The 23,301-nt window shown below is 39.7% G+C and overlaps 2 protein-coding genes across 3 annotated transcripts; one reads left to right on the top strand and one right to left on the bottom strand.

The window, feature by feature from the left end:
* The first annotated feature begins 90 nt into the window (after nucleotides 1-90).
* Nucleotides 91-13,306, top strand: zdbf2 (zinc finger, DBF-type containing 2). 2 transcript variants are annotated; one of them, XM_057823678.1, is made up of 9 exons: nucleotides 91-244; nucleotides 4,725-4,821; nucleotides 4,928-5,082; nucleotides 5,232-5,736; nucleotides 9,807-9,929; nucleotides 10,054-10,358; nucleotides 11,151-11,289; nucleotides 12,247-12,549; nucleotides 12,623-12,857. In XM_057823678.1, exons 2-9 carry the CDS (start codon nucleotides 4,726-4,728, stop codon nucleotides 12,695-12,697), a joined length of 1,701 nt encoding a protein of 566 aa, XP_057679661.1. In that variant the 5' UTR covers nucleotides 91-244; nucleotide 4,725; the 3' UTR covers nucleotides 12,698-12,857. The 2 variants fall into 2 exon arrangements, with proteins under 2 accessions (XP_057679661.1, XP_057679655.1); XM_057823672.1 differs by having other exon boundaries at nucleotides 12,247-13,306.
* On the bottom strand, nucleotides 12,946-22,295 carry LOC130908069 (dystrotelin-like). Its single transcript, XM_057823690.1, has 11 exons — nucleotides 21,943-22,295; nucleotides 21,781-21,860; nucleotides 21,639-21,710; nucleotides 21,256-21,419; nucleotides 17,005-17,116; nucleotides 16,762-16,892; nucleotides 16,385-16,517; nucleotides 14,444-14,496; nucleotides 14,214-14,355; nucleotides 13,530-13,950; nucleotides 12,946-13,375 (listed from the first exon to the last, which is right to left on the bottom strand). The coding sequence occupies exons 6-11, from the start codon at nucleotides 16,791-16,793 to the stop codon at nucleotides 13,236-13,238; spliced, it is 921 nt and encodes a 306-aa protein (XP_057679673.1). The 5' UTR covers nucleotides 16,794-16,892; nucleotides 17,005-17,116; nucleotides 21,256-21,419; nucleotides 21,639-21,710; nucleotides 21,781-21,860; nucleotides 21,943-22,295; the 3' UTR covers nucleotides 12,946-13,235.
* Between the last annotated feature and the right edge of the window lie 1,006 nt (nucleotides 22,296-23,301).

Raw genomic sequence — 23,301 nt, forward strand, 5'->3', positions numbered from 1 at the left:
CTTGTCAATTTTGGGAGATTTTGGGAGCTACTTTACCTCACGTTCGTAACTGCAATCAAGTTTTATGGCTCTGGAAGGGGAGATTTTAAAATTAGTTCAGTGAAGTACTCTGCTTGGGCTATAAGTGGCGACAGACAACCAATGACGTGACACGTTAGCAGCAGAAGAAGAAGAGCGGAAATTTAACACGCAAACATAAAGCGCGCTTCGGAATATGATTTCATTCCATCTGAAAGTTAAACAGGTAAGCAAAGCGCTCTTTTCAGTTTTCTGTGGGCAAAATCCTTTTGAATTGCATCTATGTGACAGTACCTGTAGTGCAAACGACCGACTTTAAAGGCGTTAACACGTATGTAACCACGTCACATGACTTCCAGGCTAGCGCTCGTCCGAAGCCAGGTGAAAAGAGTTGAAGATATACTTTTGTTATGAGAGCCTCTGCCGCACAGACGTCAACATGCACAGCTGTACTCTCATTGTGTAGTCCAAGGCTTGTCAAACTTTTTCATACCGTGGACCACTTAACTAGGTGGTTGCCATTATGGGTATAGAGGTCCAATCCCAGACAAATAGGTTGGACCGCTATCTTGGTCAATCGCAGTCTTTAAGTCAAAGAAGCCGAAAAAGGTTTCACGGACAACCACTCATCAATCCTCATGCCAATTAAACCCACCTGCCATATGAATAAGCCTATAAGAATACAGCAGCAATCAAGAATGATTGTGTTCCTTCTATGTGCACAAAATAAGTTTTGAAACAAAACTAACATTAACTGCAGACAGTCAAATAACTCGTAGTACTGTACTACCAATGACAAACTTTAGCGGGTGTCTTTCATGTTCAAAAATGGGTGACTTCACCTTGGCAATTGCAACAGTTTACTTTATCATGCTCGTCTTTGAAAAGGACTGGTTCTAACAACCTAACATAATGAGTATCTTGGAGAATTTCTTAGCAATAAGAGAATTTGGTAAAACCAAAACGTTTGATGAAGGTCAAAAGTAATGTTCTGAAGAGTTGCAGGACTGAATTTCCTTTAGTCTAGGGCAGGGGTCAGCAACCCTGGTCCTCGAGTGCCACTATCCAGCTTGTTTTCCATGCCTCCCTCCTTTAACACACCTGGATCAAATAATCATGATCGTTATCAGGCTCCTGCAGAGCTTGCTGATGAGCTGATCATTTGATTCAGGTGTGTCAAAGGAGGGAGAGATGGAAAACAAGCTGGATAGTGGCACTCGAGGACCAGGGTTGCTGACCCCTGGTCTAGGGTGACCAAACGTCCTCTTTTGCCCGGACATGTCCACCTTTCACGTCGTGTCCTCGTCATCCAGCCGGGTTTTATAAATTAGTGAAAATGTCCGGTTTTTATGATTTTTCACGGGATCAATTTGAGGAGAATATCTCCGGCCACTGGGGGGCAGCGCTTGCCTGCGTTGTCGTGGCTCCTACTAGTAGGGTCGGGAGGAGGAGTACAGTTTACCCCTTGTATTATGTGGCATTACCGCCATCTACTGGGTTGACGGTTTGGCAAGAGGAGAGGCAGTTACAGACTACAATAAGTAATTTTAAGAGACGTTTATAGTGCTCCGTACACCTTTCTGTAAGTTTATCTTTTAATGTCGCTCATGTGTCTTCTGTTATATATAATACTGCATCTCTTTGTACCCATATATTGTATGTTGTATTAGTCTTGTATTAATTGTTCTACGTTCGTGTATTTGGTTTAATGTTGGTATTATATTTTAAGTAGGAGGGCCTGCCCAGTTAAGTTTTTTTACGATAAATTCTTATATAATGGCAACTGTTGACTTCTGTCGGAGCTTTGTACTGGCGTGATCTGTAAAATCCCGTTTGATGTCCAATTGTTGCGCTAAAATTGTAAACACAGACAGCAAAGTTTGATTTTGCCTCGTCTCCCGGTACTCGCTAATAGGGTAGCTATCAGTGAGCTAAGCCACGCTAGGCATTATGGGAAATGTAGTTTTGAACTGCTGCGTTTGGAAACATGCTGGTTGAATAGTTTGTCGGTTTATTTTGGTTATTTTTTGCGTGTAATCTAGAACATTGAATGAGAATAAAAATAGAGTGGGAATAACAATTTCTCAATTGTCGTGATAGTAATTTATTAAAAAAAAATTATGTGGCACAAGCCTACTGTGTGTCTGTATTGACTGCACTATATTTCCACAGGTCTGAATGAAATTTTTTTTGGGGTCTTTTTTATTTTTATTTTTTATTTATTTATTTTTTTTATATATATCCATATAGTATATAATATATACTATATGGCATTTTTTAAAAAAAATAATAAAACTGAATTTTTCTGTCTAGACTGAGGAGGCACACTTTAAATATATTAAAGTGATATAGGTATCTTTGAGTGAACTTCAAGTAAAATTGAAGTATCTCGAGGCCGGGCCGAGTGTCCTTTTTTGGAAATCAAAATATGGTCTACTTTAGTCTATCTCTTTGTTTGCTGTACAGTGAGTATCTCATAGCTGGGGAAGAGATCTGCAATGTTACACATGCCAGAAACTGCCACTACACTCAGGGTGTAGGCTTCAATTCAGCAGTTGGGTCTTGGGGGAGTAATGCTAATGATCATCCTCTCATATTCAATTGATCTACTCCGTAGTGGCCAGTGGGCATCGAGATAATTGAAATATCAAACGCTGGTTGCTATAGAACATGAGTACTCTATGTATGATGTAATATGTATCACATAATGCACAATAAGAGCACCATCGACCTAAAAAACTCGGTAAAACATAAGACTTGCATGCCAGTTTAGCAGCAGATAAATATGTTTTGCATTGCTCAAAAATCTTACCAAAAAGGAAGCCAATATGTTCAATTTTTATTGTTTTGTATTCGTATTTATGTGTATAGTTACAAATGTATTTTCCTGCTGTCTCATTTATTTATCTCAGAACTTGGCATCTGAGCAGGCTTTGCGTAGACTTTTACTATCAAGTGATGGATGCCTGACTTTATTGTTACTTTTCTACACATTTGGTCAGTGGTGGATGAAGTCTTTTTTTAAGAAAAAGATCAGATATATTGTAAAATTGTGTATTGTAGCTTTTGAGTTTGAACTACTTGGGTTTTGTTTCATAATTTAAAAATGTATTTTTTATAACCTGGTTGGCAGACAAAGTTTCAATTGTTTTGTAAACCAAATTAAAAAGGATATATGTAATACTGGTTGCATTCGATTAATTGTTGTAAAAACAATAGTTATCAGTGGGGCTGGGTAATGCCAACAACTTCATGATACAATACCATCATGATACAGGGGTCACGATACGTATCGCAATATCCCGATACATGGACTACAATGTGGTAAAATTCACAATATCACTACAACACCAGACATTTTTATTTTTATTATGCTGGAGTGCATAACTGCCTGCTACTCTGAGTCTTTAATGATCTTAACATTGTTCTTGTCATGTTGTGTGCTTATTGTTCATTTGGCTCACCTCTAGTGTCACGTCTAGTTGAAATGTGTGTGTAGCAGCTAGAGGTGTGCAAAATTTCCGATTCTTAGATTATTCGCGATTCGGCCGTGGAAGATTCGAGAACGATTCACAAACATCCAAATTCCGATTATTCAAGTATGCGAAGTAAAGCGGAAGTACACAACACTCAGCGCGCCGCGCGGTGTTCGGGACGGAACGGAGCGAGAGTAGCTAAACATCATGCTTCCCATTACCCGGCCCCTCGGGTAATGCCAATGCTCAACTCACGGCTCTAGCTCAACTCATGCAACGAGATAAAAAAACACAACAACATACCTGACTGCTGCCGACAAGCTGCTAGAAAAGTACATCCGTATAATGTCACGGTGGATATCATTTATATAGGACTAGATGCATTATAGCTTTGGTAGTGTTAGCAGCACATCGACAAAAAGCTAGATGCGGGAGTTATAAATGGCCGCCATCTTAAAGCAGTACACTTCCCTGCAAGGCTGTTCTAGCGAACCTTCCAAGCAAACCTAACTTTTTATCTAAAATACTCCTAAATCGGTAAAATATTTAATTGACTCTATTTTTACAATAGTTTTAAAACTTTCACATGTCGAAAGTAGACAAAAGGGAAATTATGGAATAACGGGAGCAATTTTAACAAATTTAATGGCTGATTCACAACATTAAATTAATTGAATGTAGTTTAAAGCTGCTGATACAGAATGGGGACTGGAGTTTTTTATTTAATGTTATTTTTGTATATTTGTTTACTGCTATATGTTAACTTGATACTGAAATAGTAGTGTGGTTTAGCCTGAGAGTATTTTTGAACAATTTTGGAACTAATGTACAAAACATTTAATAAAAAAAAAAAAGACAGAGAAAAAAAAAAGGAGGGGGGTGCATCAATAATCGTTTTATAATCGAATCGGAGCCGCTGAATCGTAATCGAATCGTTAGGTGCCCAAAGATTCCCAGCTCTAGTAGCAGCACAGTCGTAAGAGTGAGAAAACTAAATGCTCGTGAATCTTAATATCGATTCTACAACCTTGGTATCGATAGGTGTGTTGTCAACAGGCCCCCAACGATATATTCCTGTATCGATGTTTTTAGCACACCCCTAGCTATCGGATAGGTATCATCATCATCATAAAAAAAAAAAAAAAAAAAAAACCTTGTCAGGACATCAGTGACCCTGAAAATATTCCAAAATGACAAATGATGTCAAAATACATTGAATGTATATCGTAGGATGTGGGCGGAGTCTCAGCCAGGGCCATCAAGAGGCACACCATGCAGACAAGGTTACTGCTCCTTCTGCCAAGTCCTCTACAGCGACTTAGATCAGGTGAAGTGACTTTCTCATGTGGACAATTTTGTAATTTTGTGTAGTCTTTCAGTGAAATGTTCAATCGGTTCTGACTGTTATGATTATTTAATTCTGATTGTTGTAGCACCTGTCCAGTCTCAGACACCTGAATTGTGTTCAAGCGTCCTCCAAGGGTTCCAACAGTTGTTCCTTTGCTGACAGTCAAGCCAAAGGAACTTTATTGGAACGATTCCTTCAGGATGTTCTATTGCACCATCCGCACTGCTACAATGACCCAAGGTAACAAGTCCTAAATACAAGATGTCTCTAAATGTTTTTCTTCAGTTTGTTAAGAGTTTTGTTTTTTTGTAATTGTTTCTCCACTGTTGACAAAAACATTTTTTGAGGATTTTTAAGTGATTTGAGTTTTTGTATGTTTTTGTTACTAGACCGTCTCATGCAGACCTCCCATCTATCTCCACTCCTCTTTTGCCAAGAGAGGAATATGATGAAGTCTGCTTCTCTGGTGATGACAATTTATCGCTAAGAACCCGCGAGCATCTACCGAGCTCAAATAATGCCTCCACCAACAAAGATGAGGATCCAGGCCCTTGTAATCGATCAGAAAAGAGACTATCAGAGGGGGCAAGTCAAAAGAGGCCTTCTAAAAAAACAAACAAGCAGGTGGAAGCAAAAACTGTCTATTTGGGACGCAAAAATCTGACTTCACATCAAGCCATGCCGCGTGTACACCGGAAGGCACACAGGAAGACTGATAGGAGGAAAACAAATGAGTCACTGAACTCACCTGAGGGTCCACATCCAAGTACCTGCCCCCTTCCTCTCACTATTCCACAGCCTTGGCAAAGCTGGCAGAAGGAGCGATGGGCAGCTTTTAAAGAGGAGGTCTTCTCAGCGCCACACAGTGATCTTGTGGACCAAACCATTGAGGAGGTTGGTCCAAATGTTTTTTTTTGAATAGACTTGAAAAAGATGGAACAGAGCTGTCAAATTTTGAGGAGTCACAGGGAAATTTTCATGAGATGATGTTTGGAAATGATGACAATTTCTACCCTTATTTGTTTACCAGACGACATGATGCACCTTGCTCCGTTTCAGTTCCACAAGATGGCACCAAAGCAATTTTTTAATATAAGTTAGGGCTTTGGGCTGAGCACAATGTCAGTCAGGAGAGTCGTTTTGTGGAAAACAAGCTAGGTTGCCCTGAAATATTCATGAAAGGTGGATGCCTAATCATGAGTATGCAAGAGTTGACTATACAAAAGCGCCTTGAAATATGATTTATATTCATTCTTTGAGCCTCACTCAAAACAATCGTTATTCAAATCATCTTTTCTCATTTAAGTAAATAGGGGTGTCATTAGGCCAAACTAATCCAATCCCCCTTTTTTCATTCTTCAGTAAACAGCAGTAGAACCTGGTTTGGTTGAAGTACAGTAAATGCTGCCATTTTCCCAGAAAACTTCATGTTTGCTCATATCCAAAATTGGCATAGTGGCCATCTGCTGGCAATTGTGTGGCAGTAAAAATGTTTTCAAGATTTAAATTAACAGTTAAGCAGCATCGGACCCTGTTGACAAACGTAGTTCACGAGTGATTTGTTAATGGTAGGGAGCATTATGATTTTAATTGAAGTGTATACACTTCAATGAAAGCGAACAAGTCGAGGGCCAAATTTCAATTTTATCAATTCCTGATTTATTAAAACCCTTTATAGGGCAAGAGACTGCTTTTGGTAACGTAATTAAAAAAAAAAAAAAAATTCATGTAGCCCACAATCTTACCGTTTGGTAGACAACTGTGGCCTACGTGACCCAAAATGTGATGTCCACATATGTGGTGGATGCCAGGTCTCAATCATATTTATATAATTTATATATTGATTACTAATCTTTATTTTAAGAAAAATATTAATATATTTTTATGAATAAATTTAAAATTCATAAAATGTTAATACAGTTATATATTTTTTCATAGTATTTAATAGTGCCTATAAAGGTTTTAACATTGCAATAAAAACAAATGCACACTGGTTATTGCCTGCAATATCACTCTAAAGTTGATTTATTTCATAGTAGGAATGTCCCAGTCACGTATTTTTGCACCCGAGTCCCACTCACCTGATTTTGAAAATGTACGTGTACTAGCCAAAACAGTGCATTTGCTTGTGCACTGCCTGACAGCCAGCTGATATTGACTGTCCTCCAGTAAAACACAAGGCTTGGTCTATTCTTGTTTTTATATGAAGTAATTCGTATAAGTTTGTGAAACTGTAACAAAGAAACATGCATGCATTCAACACAGCTGCACAATACACGTGGGTATACAAATACCATGTAGACACCACACTTCACTTGGGCTACAAGCTAGAAGTATTGGTTAGCTTCCATAGAGCAGGACTTATTAACAAATTTTGTTCATATAGCTTTTCCGCATAAACACAAATATACTGCATATTAACAGGTTGGTATAGATGTAAAATACTGACATATAGTTTTCAAGGCAGAAACATTACAGAAAGCACTCAACAGCGTCAATGCGAGCGACAGGCTGTGTACTGTGCAAGTGAATGAGCCTGTGTTCCAAACTGCGTCACACGATGGATGCTATGAATTATTATGACCACAAATGTGGCGTTAACATACTGTAAAATGTCAATTGGCTCCTAACACTGGGGTGACTAGCTAGCAAAATGTTTTTAAAAAAAAATAAAACTAAAAACCCGATCCTTTTCACCCGATTCCGATCCTCTTAAAAAAAAAAAAAGGCCCGATTGGCCCAGTTTCCAATCACGTGATCGGATCAGGGACATCCCTATTTCATAGTATTTAAAGGGTATGACAACACCTGGGGAAATGCTAATATTCCATCATTTATCCATCAACGCATGCCTTTTGAATTCATATCATGCCACTTCGTGTAATTACACACATCGCAACACCAAGAAAATGATAGAAATTAGGTCGATTGTCAAGCTAAAAGGACCCGCCCCCGAGATGCCGGAAATCTAGCATATTGTGTGCGTGACGTCACTTTCGGGAAACAGCCGGCTCAGTGCTTAGTACTGAATGGCGGCGATGATGGCGGACAATTTTGTTTCTATTTGCAGCGACGAATCCGATGTAACGAACATTCGTCTAATGGTGACGAGGAGAGTTATGAACCTTTCTTTGGTGTTTTGGGTTATCAATTTGAGCCCAAACGAAAGCCAATGCAGCCTAATGAAAGGATCATTGAGGGGAGCAATCACACTGATGAAACACAGGCGGCAACAGAATCACCGAATGGTTTGTTTTGCATTTCTTTTTGTGAAGCTGATACACCGTGACCGCAAAATAAATTAATGTATTGAATAATTGTCATTTAATATGCTATCATCGGTTTCGCTCTGCCAACCGACACAAATATGAATGGGATTAGAGCAGGGGGTCCCCAACCTTTTTTGCACCAGGGACCGGTGTGATTTGCGTCTTTTTTTTCACGGACCGGTGTCCTCTCAAATTTTGCACCCTTATAAATTTTGCTCCCAAAGCTTTTGTGGCGGTGAAAAAAGCCCTCTTTTATATTCAGTTGGACTCTCAATGTTATCCAATGGTGCTAAAAAACTATTTACATCACAAACATACATGTGCAACACGGAAATGGCGTAAATCAACGCTTAACGACACGGCAAAGTCGTCAAGTGAGAGGGCTACGTGCAGTTGTTGTGTGCGCCAAACATGGCAAACGTAAGTTAATATTCCTTTCTTTAAAAAAAGTTTGTAGTGTGTACTTAGGAATCGCTGCATTCGCGGTCCTTTTTAACGTTACGCGCATGCCAACTTTGTCAGAACACCGGCAATGTGCGGCAGAAAAATACAGCAAATATAAAATAGCATTTGTTTTTCGCCCCGTCGTGTTAAGTACAGGGAAAAAATACAACTCACCCGCTGAATCAGTGGGAGGGCTGAGTTTGTTTCGTTTAGACGAGATGGTCCCGAGATGGGAGAGTGAGAGAAGCTAGCATCACAAATACACGATGTTGGAAATTGTAGCACAGTTTTCAGCGCGCTCCTAGCGATGTCACGATATTCCGAAATGACTTTAATCCAGAACTTCGGTAGAGTTGTTGTCTCAAATGTACGTTTAAGTCGCCGTGATTTGCGATCTCTACAACCTGATATTCCTGTTCCACAGACATGCTCGAATCACTCGATTTATTCACATACGGGTCACGAATTCACTGCTTCGCAGTTCGTGGGTCTTTAGTGATTGGGAAGTAGCATACATTTTGTTTTCTTTGAGGTTGTAGGCACATTTTCTGGCTCGTCAGGTTCCCTTTTCTAAGTAAAATTGCAAAATTAGCCATCTTAGCACTGACGAACTTTACTTATTGTCTGCGTAGTCCAGCTCTTTTTCTCGCATTCGGGAACTCATGGGTACTACATTGCGACAAATGGCTATTTGTAAACCACATAGCATGACAGGTTTGAACCATTTTAGCGTTTTTTTTTTTTTTTTTTTTTTGGATAAAACACGAACGCAACTCTGTCGTCGATAAACAACGATGGCACCTGCCTCGACCTTTTGTTTCCTTGTTATGACGTCTCCGCGCCATTCGGCTGTTTCCGGAACACTTTCGGAAATGTTCGTCATTTTCAATCTATTTTTGATAATTGCTCATTAATGTGATTGATTTTTTTGTTAACTTTATCAATATTTGTTATCTTGGCACATAACGGTTCTATTGATGTCTTACACCCCCTTTGCGTTTTCATACCCTTTAAGTAGTGCCCCATTAAGCTTTAACATTTGTTCAATTCCCCATGTAAAACTCCCAAGTTTGAACATTCTGGGATATTGGCAACCCCCATTGCTAAAGAAGGGTTACTTTTTGGCAGCATGAGATTAAGTCAATGATAAATTAAATGACAAATGCAATTTATATGATGAGCTGCAATGCTTTTCCTTTTCTGTCGAATCTCTTATAATTAATTGATGCTTTTGTTCGTGTTGGCCTCTAGGTAATCCAAAATTGTTGTCATGGTGACACATTAAAATCCTGTCCGCTCGAAGACACAGACAGCTTTCATTTCAGTTTGCCTCACTCTCTTCAAACACAAAGTGACTGGGACTCACCTGTGCAGGTAAATAGAAAAAGGTAAAGTTTAGGGGCAGCAAATCCGTTTTACAGCATATGTAAGAAAAAAAAACTTCTAAAAGTGTATGAAAATTTGAACAATATGTAAGATTTAAAGAATGTGTTCCCAGGTAGACTCATGCGTCCCACTGATCCAGAGGCAGCTGAAGGACTTCAGCCACCTGACTGATATTCAGGTGGACCTGACGGACCAAGTGTACTCCCACCAGCTCGAATTGGCCCTCCACAATAAGCGGTGTGCTCAAAAAGTACACAGGAGTGTACCAAGAGAAGTGCCAAAAAATTTGCCAGAGTCCCTACAAGGAAAGACGTGGTCCCAGATTGAAGAGGAAGATGAAAAGAGAGTCGATGACCTAGTTCGACAGTTCAGACAAGGGCATTTTGTCTGCTACTTTGACAGCGACTCTCTCGCCAGGTTACATTACTTAAATTACTACCATCCATTCATCAGACCTTTGAAAATACACAGCGTGAAATTTCTCATTTAAAACTATGTGTCGTGCATATGTTTGCAGAATGTTTTAAACTTTGCTAAATCCTAGTCTAGCTTTATCTCATATTCCAAAAACATGCATGTAAGGAAAGTTAGGCTGTACAAAGTCCATAGAGCTGAGTGTAAATCGGAGTCTGTCCCATCATGTTGATAGAAAGTTGTGTTTAATTTAGTATGATTTAATCCTAGGGATGTACCCGATCACGTGATCAGAAATCGGGTCATTTTTCACAGAATCGGAATTGGGTAAAAAAGGTTCAGGTTTTTAATTAAAAACAAACAAACAAACAAATAACAAATATATATATATATATATATATATATATATATATATATATATATGTTTTTTTTTTTTTTTTTTAAAGGTCTAAAAGTAACAAAATAATCCAGAAATACAATGGCATTGCCAAAAGTAATAGAAATATATACTTTTTGAACACTCACAGAAAAAGTGGAGGTACTGTAAACAGTACAGTACTGTAACATGTTTGGAACTTTTGTTCAAATTAAAAAATTTTGAACTTTTGTTCAAATTAATAATATACTGTATATATACTCCCCCCCTTATCGGATCGGGACTCAGTATCGGCAGATTCTCAAAATCAGGTAACTGACTTGATTGCAAAAACATGCGATCAGGACATCCCTAATACAGTAGCATTGGATTTGGATGGTTTACTCACTAGACATTTTTATGTTGTCATTACCTACAAGGTACGGCACCAAGTGCAAAAGTGGGAATGAAGCTGGTCACACAGTGGAAGAGTCGGGCATTGGTGTTTTTCCTTTACTGGACCATGACGAGGAAGAATTTCCAAGAAAGCGGGATTTCAGGATGGCATCCAGGTGTCAGGTGAGCGAGACGGGGATATCGACAATAATCAGAGGTGGCAAACATTCACAAAAATGGAACAGCTCACCAACATCAACACCTCATCCCCACCGTGAAGCATGGTGGAGGGAGCATCATGATTTGGGGTTGTTTCGCTAACCCAGGGCCTGGACAACTTGCAACCATTAATGGAAGAATGAATTCAAAACTTTATCAGGATGTTCTGCAGGAAAACCTGAGGCTGGCTGTCAGACAGTTGAAGCTACAAAGAGGATGGATGCTGCAACAAAACAATGATCCAAAACACAGAAGTAAATCAACTTCAGAATGGTTTCATAAGAACAAAATGCACGTTCTGAAGTGGCCAAGTCAAAGTTAAGACTTGAATCACATTTAGATGCTGTTGCATGACCTAAAGACAGCAATTCATGCCAGACATCCCAGGAATCTGACTGAACTACAGCAGTTTTGTAGAGAACAATGGGCCAAGATTATTCCTGATCGATGTGCCAGACTGATCTGCAGCTACAGAAAGTGTCTGGTTGAAATTATTGCTGCCAAAGGGGGCCCACAAAATATTAAATGTGATGGTTCACTTATTTTCCCCCTTCTGTCATTTTTTTGCATCCTATGCGCATTAAAATATACATGTTTGGGTGGTTTTAGTTAAAGCAGACACTTTTTTTCATCTGTGTGATTTTGACAAAAATCAGATCACATTTAATAGTGATTTATGCAGAGAAATTCCCAAAGGTTCAGATACCTTTTCATACCACTGTAAGATTGTGGTTCCAGAACAAAGCAAATTCACACTGAGTTCACCTTTCAAGGTTCAACCCTTAATTTTGTGAATTCCTGCTTCATTTATTTACCAAGGATTCTCTTATTAATGAGTTCATTAACTTAAAAAAATTCAGGAATTTTGATACCGAACCACGGCAAAAACGATTGCTTACTGAAATTTTGTTTTTCCCCCAGGTGGTCAAAGTTAGTCACGCTACTCAGACGATCCGCTTGGTTGTCCCGACTGTCTGTCAACAAGCTGCAGAAGCCACGGCCACTAGCGTCCCTACAGGCGATCGTGAGAGGGCAGAAAAAACGCCCGAGCTGCGATGTTCCCGCCTCCCAACCTCATATTCACCCATTATCACCCCACTGCAGTCGAGCACCTCTTTGGTCTACCTTCTCTGCTCCCCTACGTTTCCCCCTACAATCAACACAAGCACCACACCCAAACGCAGCAGAAAAAGGCAACGCCCCCCTGACTTTCAGAAAGTAAAGGTAAAATACAAACAATTTCCCGTTCGCTTCTATGACCATCGGAGCAATCGCATAATAAAGAACCCACCCAAAGGCTTTAAGGTTTCTAAAAGCTCCACCTTATCCAACCCTTTGCCGTCATGTGTACGTCAACTGTTTCGGAGCCTGAGTCCAGACCTGAACACGGAGCGGTGGTCCGGGGAGGGCGGATCTGATTCTCACCGGGGTAAAAGTCAGAAGCAGTCCAGCACTCCCAGCTTGGCCTCTGTGCAGACTCAAAAACAAGAAACCTCTCGTCCTGTGCATCGAATGAGGTCAAAGGAGACAAGAATAGGTGGCAAAGACGAGCATAAGCCCCCTAAAAAGAGGGTTAGAGTTCAGACAGCGCCTCCACCTTCAAGGAGAGGTGGACTTCGTCAAAGGGACTCTGTACCCTTATCCCCTTCAGAGCCAGTTCTCCGACGAGGGAGATCTCAGCAAAGACGTGGCTGTGAAAAGACTACAAAGTAGGGCATTTGTTACTACTACAACAACATTTGAAAATAAATTTGAAAAATCTATTTTGACTGCTCATTTATTCACAACAGAATTTTGTTAACGCAAGACAGGTCTCAAAAGAAAAAAATATAAAACCAAATTGAAATTTCCTTCATGGATGGAAAAATATTTTTGACACTGCTGTGAGAAAATGGATATGCATGTAAACATTAAAGTCTGTATGACACATGTTCTGCCGCGGTGTAAATCCCCTTTTCTCTTGGAACTTGTCTCACAGCATCCACAAGGTAAAGTAAAGAGTCTCCAATCTGTTCTGCAGCATCAATTAGAACAAACTCCTTGTTGTCACCTGGTCAAAAAAAGCTACTTAAGTTAGTGCTAATATAGTTTTAAAATAATATTTTTCACATACTTGCACTTCATTATTCACATTTCTGGCAAATAACAGTTTGACTTTTGTTACAATTCCTGGGAAAATGTATACTAACAACATTCTGCCTTACCTGATTGTGTATCCTTACTACTGTGTGCACCTAAAACACTTAGCAGTTGGTCCACATTCTGCTGTAGCAACTCTTCTGGACTATAAGTTCCATGATCTTGTTCATCACCTGTACACGTGTCCACCTCTTTGAGGATGTCCTCTTGTTGTATCGATTGAAGTCTGTTAGCCGCACAATCTACCTCCTCATAGTGGATGTTATGTGACCAAGCAATGTCCTGGTCCATTGTCGGGGGTGGACTTTCCTCCATCTCGCTCCACTCATCATCGGTCTTTAACAGAATTTCTTCTTCAATATTTAATACTTCCTCCACGCAAGTCTCCACGTCAGAAGTTGGTGTCATCTTTCCTTTATCCGTATTTGCTGCGTTGTCTATCTCATTCTGGTCTCGTGTCTTATCACTGGCACATTGGAACTCCAGCTTGTTCAGTGTCCGAATAATGGAAATGAATCATGGTTAAGTTGACAGAAGTGGGAAAACTAAACTCGAGTAAGATATAAGTAGCAAATTTTAGGACACCACTTTGTACTAGTATACGTGACACTACTTGACTACATTTTTATATGTAGTTTATGCTATTTCCACCACTAGGCATTTTGTCCACTGGTTTGTTGGCTATATCGATATTTCAACAAAAAACATTAAATTATAGGGCTTCTTATTCAGCTATGACTGACTTGTACCTGAGTGAGAGTCGCCTGGAGACACAAGTTGTGTTCCCTGACTGATTCCATGGTAACCTCCATCTCGGCGCATCGTTCCTTTAGCGCTCCCTGTTCTGACTGGAATGTGAGACGACATACCTCCAGTTGATCTTCCAGTAGCCTTTATTAAAGAACCAATCCAGAGTGATTATGAAAATATGCTCTTTCTTCTGATTATCTTAATGTTGGGTTCTGTTTTTTTTCCTGACCGTTTATCTCTGTGGAGGTCCCTGACTTCAGCAAGCAAAGTGGACATCTCCAACTTAGAACACAAAACAAAAATCAACACACATAAGCCATTTACAGGGCACACATTTAACTCATTGGCTGCCATTGACTGAGACGTCCAATCCACTTAAAGATAAGAATTCACAGCAAGTCCTCCCAGTTTAATGAATTGGGCATCTATTGTCAGTGAGTTGAATACTACTACATACTACAGCAATAGAGTATTATTGGGAACCATAACCATTTTTGTTCTTTTTGATTGTTTTAAAATTGAATAAATCATATTTTTAAAAATCCTATCACAAAAAAGCAATGACAATTTTCAGTGATTTCTGGAATGTAATTACTTATTTTTTACCTGAATAACATCTACCTTTTGACTGACACACCACCCATTAAAACTGCAATGGTTGAGAAGGCTAAAATCATCAGTCAAGCAAGTGTCCCTTTTTTTGTCAACCATTCTGCTTGATTTGTTTGTGCTTCAAGAAATTATATTGATTCCACCGTATGAGTTACATACAGTATTGAAATGTTCGAATGGGAAGTAGAGCTGAAAATATAAGCCATGTAAAACATTTTAAAATGTTATCTAATCATATCAACATTGGTTTGTTATTATCAATTGTACGCAGTTATGCAAATTGCATTCAAACTGACAGTTGAGGCCTCTTACTTTTGCAAAACGGCTAAATAGTCTACCACAATAAATATGCCGATTGATAAGTGATTTCAAGATAGATGCTTGGGATTTGTTACGTGAGCAGGCCATTTGCTTTCATGGTACAAAAATTAAATGAACAATAAATGATTGAAAAATAATGAATTATAAACTCATTACATATAACTACTGCGTTACCAGAAAGAAATGGTCATTAAGAAAACTAGAAAAGTAATAAGATACAAAAGTCTGTGCAAAAGCCCAGCAAAGTGCTTCTTGGGAATTGTTATTGCATTGGCATGTCCTATGATTGCCTGTCTGTATTTACTAGTATAATGCTTTGGTCGTCTCCTGCTGGCTCTTTGGGGTGACTACTGGAAACATTATGTAATTGTGAATGATTCCTTTAATTTTATTTAGGACATTTTGGTTCCTTTCAATTTATATTATTTACCGTAATTTTCGGACAATAAGTCCAAATTTGGCACGAAAAACTGCATTGATTCATAGATAAGTCGACCCGGACTATAAGCTGCACCTACCAAATTTGACAAGAAAACTATTTGTTCATGTATAAACCACACTGGACGATAAGCCACAGGGATAGTCCCACCTAAAGACAACTGTTTTTGCGATACAATAATTTCAACTTGATAACTATACTCAATACCATTTTCTATACTACATTATTTTTTAAAAAGTTTTTAAGGAACTCTTTCAGTGGCATTAGATCCAGTATAGTGGCTCATGAAAAATTAAAAATCTTTAAGAGTTTTTGACTAGGATACATCCAATCCATTTGAAGTGGGAGGGCTGCAAGCGAATGAATATTCATTTAACATTCAAACATTCTCTTGACCTGTGGTAGCTCAAAAACCAGTAGATAACTGAGTAATCAAATATAGTATCCCGATACAACATTTCAGTATCAATACTTTTAACAACCTTACTAAAGACATACACCGTATCGCCTGCAAAATCAACATATAAGACGTACTGGACTATAAGCCGCAAGGTTCAAAGCGGAGAGAAAAAGCTGCTTAAAGTCAGAAAATTACGGTATATGAGACGTTTTCTAAAACTTCAGTTGAAGTTGCATCCAGTGGGGCATCACAGTACAATTAACAATAACTTGTTTAGTTCACAACCGCATATATTTGAATCGGATAAATCCCGGTATCGTTTTTTTGGAGTTGGACATCATTGGTTAAAAAGTCATTCGGCTATAGGACAACTCTAATGGTGAGTAATCAAAACTCACCTGTTCCACCAGCATCTCATCAGTCTGCAGTGATTTAGATGAAGACTTAAATTGCCCAGAGGAATCATGGGAAACACATTCAGCAGAGGTGGTGCCTCCACCTTCTTCAGGATTGTCCCCCAAATGTGGACCGCTGGAAAGAAATTGATGTCTGATAGATGCATTTTATACTGTACTTTAAATCCATCCATTTTCTATTCTCAAAAGATGTTAATAATTGTCATTCTGTACACGCCATGTGATTGGTTGGTGAACAATCCAGGGTTACCCCACCTTTTTTCTCCTCCAAAGCCAAATGGGATCAACTCAAGTTCACATATGACACTGAGGGGCAAGTGTTACAAAAAATGGATGCATAATCGTGGAACCTTTCTCACCTCCTCTGACTATTCCTTCTCTCTTCCCTCATTAGACCCTTTCTCCTTTCATCTCCTTGAATATATCGACGTGGTAACAGGTAATGCCGAGCACTGTGGACAAATGAGGAGAAAGACTCCCGCCAGGTGGGCTGAGGGAGAGAGGTTAGCATTGCCTCAACCAAACAAGTTCTTGTCTAGCTTTCAACATTTTATCCGTGCATTAATGCCCACTTCATTGTCTCTCAACTTGTTGTTTCTTACCGGTGTACAGAACTCAATCACTGAGTGGTGACTCTTGTGTTTGTTTGTCTGTTGCTCTGATAAGAAGCAACTCTGACACACATGGACCTTCAGACACTTCACACAGCGATACCTGAACACATGAGGTTGCACAATGAGGTGCTGTTGCACTTTGACAGCTGCATGTAATAACGTTTCTCCCTAAATGTTTAGTAGCTTATGTCAAGGGTTGATATTGTAACTATACTAAAAATTATAATTCTAAAAGTATCATGTAAAATGTATTTTAAAAAGTTTCTTTTAGACATTTATGACGGATCATTTCATTTCAAATAATGCACTACGACTGACAAACCATACTAACCTTCTAGTGTCCCCTCATACAGTTGGGATGTATTATTATGTGTATTATGTATCATTAAACTCATTTAATTGGGTTGTGCACTTTGGCACTGTATGTATGTGTACATAAGGGTGTAACGGTACATGTATTCGTATTGAACCGTTTCGGTACTTGGTGTTCGGTTCGGAACGGACGCGTACCGAACGAGTTTCTGACGTAATGTAACCCTTAGGGCCCAAATACACCAGATGCATGATCGTTGCGTTTCTGGTCCGGTTCAGTGTTGACTGCGTGCCACACAGTACGTCAAAAACAGGCAAATCATACCGGCTGCGCACGGCTGCGGTCCGCCAACTCTGTTCCCTCGTGAGCGCTCGCGTGATCGTGCGCTATAATGTGCCGTTTAAAACAACGAAAAACACACGGAGTCTATACTCATCAGAGAAGCTGAGAGAGAGCACATTTTTTCTTTGCATATTGATATTTTAGTTATGTCGGTCTCTTAATTCCAGATTGACTGCATCATGTTGAGATCAGGGCTCTGTGTGTGGGGTGAAGGGGGGCGGGGCCCTATTATGCCCTTGGTTGTGTCGGTGGGTTTATATCTTTGTGCACATTTAAAATTTATGGCACATAGCATCTCATAGAGCTGTTATAAACAACTGTTAAATAATCTGTAATATTTATAAAATGGATAGCAAATTATATACTCCACGAACTAAAAAACAGCGTACTTGGAATTGGTGTCTCAACACTGCAGATTCCTGTGCCCAGCGCAAACTGTTGGTTGTTCAATGAAAAGTTAAGTAAAATGTAGGAAAGAAAGCGAAACGTCTTGAATAGACCACCAGGTCGAAACTTGTGGGTGTCTCTTTATTCTCTTTCGTACTTTCCCCCTCGACTTCGTATACAAACCAGCACTGTGTGTGCGCCGGGCACGAAAATTTCTGCGGTGGAACCACTTCCAGATACGCTTTTTTTTTTTTTTTCTCCCGCTCAAAGTTGTCAGTACGTCGTGTGTTTGATATCATTGCCAGAAAAACTCACATAATAGGACACCTTGCAGCTTCACTTTTAATGCTGTCCTTATAATAACGATCTGCTGCATCGTATATCACGTTGTGACTTTCCACCTCCATGATGAAACGTTCTTCGTCCATGTTCGCTGGTGTTTAAACCGTGAATATGCAACTGGGCTGTTACGTCCAGGCCCAGCTCCGCCCATTTTGTCGGATGCGTGTCCGGCAAAAATAGAAAATAGCCTATACCATCCGGCGGGCATGCGGCACGCCGGAGATGGTTCGCAGTCAATCCAGAGCACTGACGCGGCCGGTATACGTTGAACAATAGGATATAATGGGAACCAGGGGCGGACTGGGACTAAAAAGCAGCCCTGGACTTTGACTCAGCCCAGCCCATAAGAATCGCTATACAAAGGGAAACACAGACCCCATAGGGGGGTCCGGGAACATGCCCCTCCCGGGAGATTTTTTTTTTTTTTTTTTTTACATTTTATTGTAAAATGCACCAATTTCGTGCACTTTGAGAGAAAAATGAAGAAAATGTGTCTAGACTGTGACTGTCTGACTACGGGCGCTCAAAGTACTGCAAGGCTGAACTGGAGTTGGATTCATTTTCTGTACTAGCTCTATGATCAACCTGAATAAACAAATGAAAGAATTTATTTTTCAAAGCAAGTTTTACGTATCCAATTGATTATAATATATCTCTATAGATCTCTGTCTATAAAATGACTTCATTGTTTATGCCATAATTCAGTGGTCTCCAAACTATTCCACATAGGGCTGCGGCGGGCGCAGGATTTCATTCCAACAAAACAAGACAAAACCTCTGCACCAATCTGGTGTCTTACAAGTGTAATCAGTTGATTGCAGTCAGGTGCTGCTTGTTTTAGCAGAAACTTCATTGGTTAAACTGTCGGTACTCGATCGGTTAAAACAAAAACCAGGCCCCACAGCGGCCCTTGAGGACCGGTTTGGAGACCCCTGCCATAATTAATCTTGCCATACAAATAATAAATTTCAATGAAAATACAATACACATTTCAAGACAAATCCTGTATACATAAACTTCATTGGAAAGTATTAACCAGAAAACAAAACGATATATATATGATTAATAATGTATATAACATCAATTTAACTACCTAAACTTTAAAGTAAAACCATTCATTTTATTAATATTTTGTTATATTTCTTCTGAATTAATATTGCTATGCTGCGTGTGCATACATTGTTTTACGGCTAAAATATTTTTTCTTAGGAGAGGGATAGTAGGACTAGCATACTGTAACTTGACACGATTGCAAACGGGTACATCGACTAGCTGGCACTAACCCTTTAATTGTCATTTATTTGATTTAAAATGTAGCTACCTGATGGATAACAATTGCCAGTTTACAGAGCAAGTAACCCTCTTCATCCCAATTTACTTGCCCTGCGCTTGTCTGGGGAACTTCCAACAGTTTATCGTTGCCCCCTCCCTCTTCTTTTCTCTCTCCCAGCACCGTCTGCACGTCAGAGCGGCTGCAGCTCCCTCTCACCATCGCCGGGAGCTGAGCTGTTGTTACCCGACGTGGCCGTTGCAGCCAGACTGCTGCTTGCGAAAATATTTGTCGATTTATGACATTTTAATGCTTCACTCTCCAGTTTCTTTAATTTTTTCTCTCTAACCTTCTCCGCGCCACCCTGCTCTTTTCAGTTTTTTTGCCACCACCATCCATATTGTGCATTAACACTCGTCGCTATTTTGCTTCCACAAGGAAGGAACCAATGAAGGCTACTCTGTGCTTTCGTCGTTCCTAGTCTATCAGATTGGAGGTGAAAAGCCAGGCGCATTGCTGCCACCTGTCGGATTGGATGCGAACTGTAGATAATCAGAGGATAGGGGGGATAAAAACAGTGATGCATAATGAATGGCGGCCGCCGGCCGTCCAGGGCACCGGCCGTTCTGTGATCCCCCAGAACCCACAGATTACCAGTCCGCCCCTGATGGGAACGGATTGGCTTCGGCGCTATTTTTAACGGAGTCGGACCAGAACCGCAACCATCATGCATCTGGTGTATTTGGGCCCTAAAAGGGAAGCTGCAAGGTGTCCTATTATGTGTCTTTTTCTGGCGATGATATCAAACGCATGACGTGCTGACAACTTTGAGCGGGGGGGAAGCGTATCTGGAAGTGGTTCTGCCGCAGAAATTCTCGTGCCCGGCGCACACACAATGTCGGTTTGTATACGAAGTCGAGGGGGAAAGTACAAAAGAGGATAAAGAGACACCCACAAGTTTCGACCTGCTGGTTTTTGGTTTTTCTACAAAAAGTCAAGTAAAATGTAGGAAAGAAAGAGAAACGTCTCGAATAGACCACCAGGTCTTTTTTACAGACACCAATTTTTTCATTCTGACGTAATCTGTTTAGTAAAGTTTTTTTTTTTTTTTTAAACAAAATATTGGACATCGAATATTGATTCAAAGCTAAAAATGACAGACATTTTGAATAATAAATATAATTACTTGCCTTTTTATGGCTGGGTTGAAACAAGCGGTTGCACGATGTCTGTAAACGGCGGTTTTCAGGGTAAAAGGGTCAAATTGAAAATAGTTCGGGGGCTTAGTGGGCCATGAATCTGCTATGGCAGCATATAGACATATTGTTCTATCAAACACGATAGTTGTTTTGGCTTAAAATACAGCAGTTTATTTTAGAGAGTTGCAAGAGCAGAAAGTGCTTTTTCAGTCTTGTCTGTGTTTTCCGCCACATATATATACTGTATACATATGCTGTATACAGTATACATAAAACTCACGAAAATTACTCAGGAGATTTTTTTCAGTGGATAACAGGATAGGTTCCACTATAACAATGTAAATAAAAAAAAGTATAAATAGGCGGTTGATTAGTACTATACTCACCTGAGTCCACTTATGGGAAATGTCTTGCAGATATGACAGCGGACAGTGTGAACAACCTTCTGACTTATGACCAAACGATACAGCACAGGTAGCCATAGCAACAGACAAGGCTCACTCTGCAGCCATGATATCACGTGCTCCCTGCTTACAGTGGAGGTCAGCACCTGTGAATATTTGAATGTCATCCACTGAGTTGTCCTATTGCAAATTACCCTGAAAAGCAACTTTGACATTAAATACATTGAATATTTTCAATGACCAAGTTGTTGGCCTGATTCAAAAGAGCTTGCTTTTCGTTTAGTGATACACAAAAAGCAAGCGTGAATGACCAGATAACATTATAAAGACTCCAACGAGATTACTGTGCATAATAGTTTTCTCACCCCACAAAAACAAGACTTCACTGCCTCTTCAACGTCACCAAACACCTCTTCCTCCTGAATGACTGCAGGAACCTGAACATGCCTTACAACAGTTAGACAAAAACGTTATGAAGGGAAATGTAGTTGTTTTATTCCGGTTTACCTGGCTGACATCCTCTAATAAAGATCTGAGAGAAGACCTGGTGATGGATCCAGAAGCACTTGCCGCTGCACAGACTAGGGCTGAGACAAAGCGGCCCGTTTTAGCAAACAGATCTCATCAAAGACATGCAAAAAAAAATTGTTCGGAATGAACTTTTTTCACCTCTGTATTTGAGCGGCAGATTTTCTGCTGATAAACAGGTGAGAGCAATATAGAGGGCAACAGTCCTTATTTGACCCAAGTGATTCCTGAAACACACATACTAAATTGCAGATTCATGAACAAACCAAGAATGTATATACAATGTCGCGAAAACGTCTACTTTCTTTGGCTTTTAACAAGAATTGTAGTGTATTGTATGAGCAATGGTCAAAAAGTGAGATTTTTTTTAGGGAAATCCACCATAATCAATTTGTTGATGAGTTTTCACCTATCAAACATCCTGAATATGAGACTGGAAAATTTCTCTGATGTCTTCAGCCTGAAACTATCTGCCATTTCTGGAGACACACTCCTGAACATCTTGTCCAAGCGCTGGGTTACTTCGTCCTTGCTTAGTACAGAATCCTGCTGCTGCTTGGCTCTGCCCCCCAGCTCAAGGGCGGCCTCAATGTGGCAAACTAACACAACATCCACTGTAAGCACAATGAAGAATTCACTTCTCAAATAAACAGTTGGCCTAAAGTCAACAAGCAGTTGACAACCACCAAACCAAGACACTGTCAAGTAAAAGAAAGTAAAAGACCACAATAAGCACTGACTGCAATAGATGTTCTGTAGTCTTTCAAGCTTCATAGCGACTCTGTAGGCAGGAGGGCGGATTTTGTTGAAATCCTCCAGCCCTGAAACTTCAAACAGGAAATTAATTAAAGATGTTCAGGATGAATAAAATACAGTAAATCAAATAACTACTATACTGTGCACTGTCCTGGAGAGTAAAATGGGATTGGAACATTACCACAAAAAAAGGGTGTGTGTGTGATGAAAATAACCTACTCAGACTGGCATCCATAATGGGTAGCTTTGCCTGAAAATGACATAAGAATGTCACATTAATTTTTCTGTTTATCAGAAAAATATATAGGTTTTTGTTACAGTTGTAACATGTCAATTATGATTCGGTCATAAGCAGACAAATAATGACAGTTAATTACCTCTTAAGTCCAAAATAGGTGTCTGTAGTATAAAAAAAAATTAAATAAAAATAATTGTTTCTGACAATGTCTTCAATTTTTGACTTACTTGCTTAAGTGGAACACAGCAGAAATTCACCTGCAGCCTTCTTGGCTTCGAGCTGAAGCTGTTGAATAATTAATGAAATTCAGGTTTCATTTGTCATCACAGCTGCTACTCACCTGTTGGAGGTGGACCAATCAGCAGCTAGAACAGAGTATGACATCATACAGGGGTGATATGTGGGGATCAAAATCAAGTTTGTAGCTGAAGCAAACAATCTGTGTCACTCTGTAGCATCTTTGTTTGTGTTGGCGCTGGTGACTGTTGTCTCGGGTCACACTGACC

This window comes from Corythoichthys intestinalis, chromosome 2, assembly GCF_030265065.1.
Source record: "Corythoichthys intestinalis isolate RoL2023-P3 chromosome 2, ASM3026506v1, whole genome shotgun sequence".
In the NCBI taxonomy this organism is placed as follows: domain Eukaryota; kingdom Metazoa; phylum Chordata; class Actinopteri; order Syngnathiformes; family Syngnathidae; genus Corythoichthys; species Corythoichthys intestinalis.